General features: G+C 41.8%; 1 protein-coding gene across 1 annotated transcript in view; it reads right to left on the minus strand.

The window, feature by feature from the left end:
- The window catches only part of LOC134438419 (neuropilin and tolloid-like protein 2), a 35155-nt gene that overhangs the window by 22489 nt on the left and 10166 nt on the right, over window positions 1–2500 (minus strand). Inside the window, exon 4 of the mRNA XM_063187982.1 lies at window positions 1159–1407. Within this exon, the coding sequence (XP_063044052.1) occupies window positions 1159–1407 (249 nt within the window). The remainder of the gene's footprint in view (window positions 1–1158; window positions 1408–2500) is intronic.

Raw genomic sequence — 2500 nt, forward strand, 5'->3', positions numbered from 1 at the left:
AAATATACAGAATCCAAAATGTCCTCTCACTCAGTCGTACATGCCATAGAGCCGTGCACTGCGGTATAAAAGTAAAAAATAACTACGTATGCCCATGTGCCCTATGCGGTGAACTATGTAAACATGTTGACATTTTTAAATTCGAATAGTGTCACAAATGTGATATAAATGCGAAATGCAAGGTCTATTCTTAGCCATGATTTCAAATTCATAAAAAATCTCAGACATTCAGTCGGGAGAACTTCAAAGTGAGATACATAAAAGCTTGGCACATTATTCATATAGCATAGACTTTGATGTCTACTGTGCTTTGTGTGACCTTCAGCATCAAATAAGCCACTGTCATGACTTTGGTCCGTTTGCTGCGGTGCATCTTTCATAAGCTATTATTGTCAATTTAATTTCAAAAGATAAAAAAGTGTTAACGCAGTCACACAACTGTACTGTGCTGTAGGGATCTGCCAGTTTATCTGTCATGTGACCTAAGACAGCCATTTGGGTACGGGCTAGTTCTTATGCAACATTTCACACAATGCAGTCTGTGTGTGCACATGCTAATCAAGTAGTGCTCATAATGTGATTTTGCTATCACCCAGCCACTTGCAAACAACACATTACATTGTTATTACATGGCATATGGCAACTATATTATTTCATTAAGATACTATTACCGGTACATTTGTGATCTCATCCACCAAACCTGAATTATGGCACTGATTACAGTCACCCCATTCACCATCTGGTTGCTGCAACTAAGTGCACAGTTAAGGGGTCATCTTGGTGATCTGAGTGAAAGGTGCAGTTTGCTACTCACAAAGTGCAAGTACTGTAGATTGGGATAAATGAGGTGTAACAATTTGGCAAATGTTAACGTTTTCAAAAAGGTCAGTGTGTTCCTTTTTCTTCCATATTTCTCTCTCTCACTATTTTTTAGTTTGATGAACACCAACCTGCCACAGACTGCAGGCAAGTTTGGTACGTCCGTATGTCAAGCTTGTGTGACTTGACCTATGTTCCTGGGAACTTAAAGGACTAAGGAAATAAATAAGGAAGTTGTGTGACTTGGTACGCTCATAAATTTAAATGCAATGTCCCTTTTCAAATGAATACACATAGGAACAGTATTCTATACGCCACTCTTCCCTGTGAGTACTCTACCTGCTATGAAGGTGTATGTGATGCGGAACCCCATTCCTTCCAGCTCCTCGTCGCTGGTGAACTTGATCCACATGAAGCGTCCGGTGGAGGTGACTATGCCGGGGCTCTTGGGCCCACAGAAGCGGTCGATGAGCGGGGAGAACCCGAAGGGCCCGTCGCGCACCTCAATGTGGTCGAAGCGGCACTCAAATGACGGCTCAATGTAGTACACGGGGTCGAAGGTCAGCTGGATTCTCTGGCGTGGCAGAGCTGAGAGAGAGAGAGAGAGAGAGAGAGGGAGGGGAAGAGAAAGAGAGACAGAGACAGAGACAGAGACAGAGAATAAATGAGAGAGAGAGAGACAGAGTAAGAGAAGAAATGAGAGAGGGGGAGGGAGAGATAGACAGAGGGAGGGAAGGAGAGAGGGGGTGAAAGAGTGCGAGAGGAGAAGGAGAGAGAAGGACAAGGAGGAGGAGAAACAGAGCGAGCAAGGAGAACGAGAGAGAGAGTGAGAAAAATGAAATTGAAAGAGGAGGGGAGAGGGACGTGCCTTGTTTATCCAAGCACAGGGAACATAATGATCTGTATTCCGATGCAGTTGTCATGCACTGTATGTATAATATGAACCAAGACCTTTCCACGGCACCACATAAAAGCAGCTTTACGCGTAAGGGGAGGCCCATAAAGAACTGCGGGAAAATGCCAAGCAAAGACAGAGGGAGGTCAAGGGGTGTATGTAAAACAAGCTGTGTAAAGAGAGAAAGTAAAAGAAAGAAGAGATCAGAGGTGAAATACACAAAATAAAAAAAACAGAAGTGTTCGTTCTGGATACAGCTGCCTCTGAGGCCTTCGCTTTCTTGAGCATTTCAACAGTTTTTCTTTGTGACCTTCCAGGACCTTCGTGACTAACGGCACCTGAGGTGCTTCTTGGCAGCCAACATATCAGCATTCTTCTGCATGACTTATTCGGGACCTTTAAACAGTATATCTAAAGGTGCTTTTCAAACTTGTACATGTGGTGCTGTTAGATATACTACAAAGGTAAGTTCAAGGATATTGATGAATTGTAATAACAGCCTAGGCTATTTCATCTCATCATGCTGTGGCTATATGTTTATTGAATTTTAAAAAAATATAATTGCATGAGAGAATAAACATAATTTTAAGGGTCAACATGAAGGATTATAGCAAACATGGGAAGTAAGAAAATGTAATCAAATTACAAGCAGAACTATGGGTATTTTTGGGGGGATTTTAAGAGATACGTTTTAAAATGTCAAAATTACTTTACTCTGTTTAGTGCCTTCTGGCCACAATGATCATCACATCAATAACCTCTTAGCATATCTTGCTTTATATCAGT

Source organism: Engraulis encrasicolus, chromosome 22, assembly GCF_034702125.1.
Source record: "Engraulis encrasicolus isolate BLACKSEA-1 chromosome 22, IST_EnEncr_1.0, whole genome shotgun sequence".
Lineage (NCBI taxonomy): Eukaryota > Metazoa > Chordata > Actinopteri > Clupeiformes > Engraulidae > Engraulis > Engraulis encrasicolus.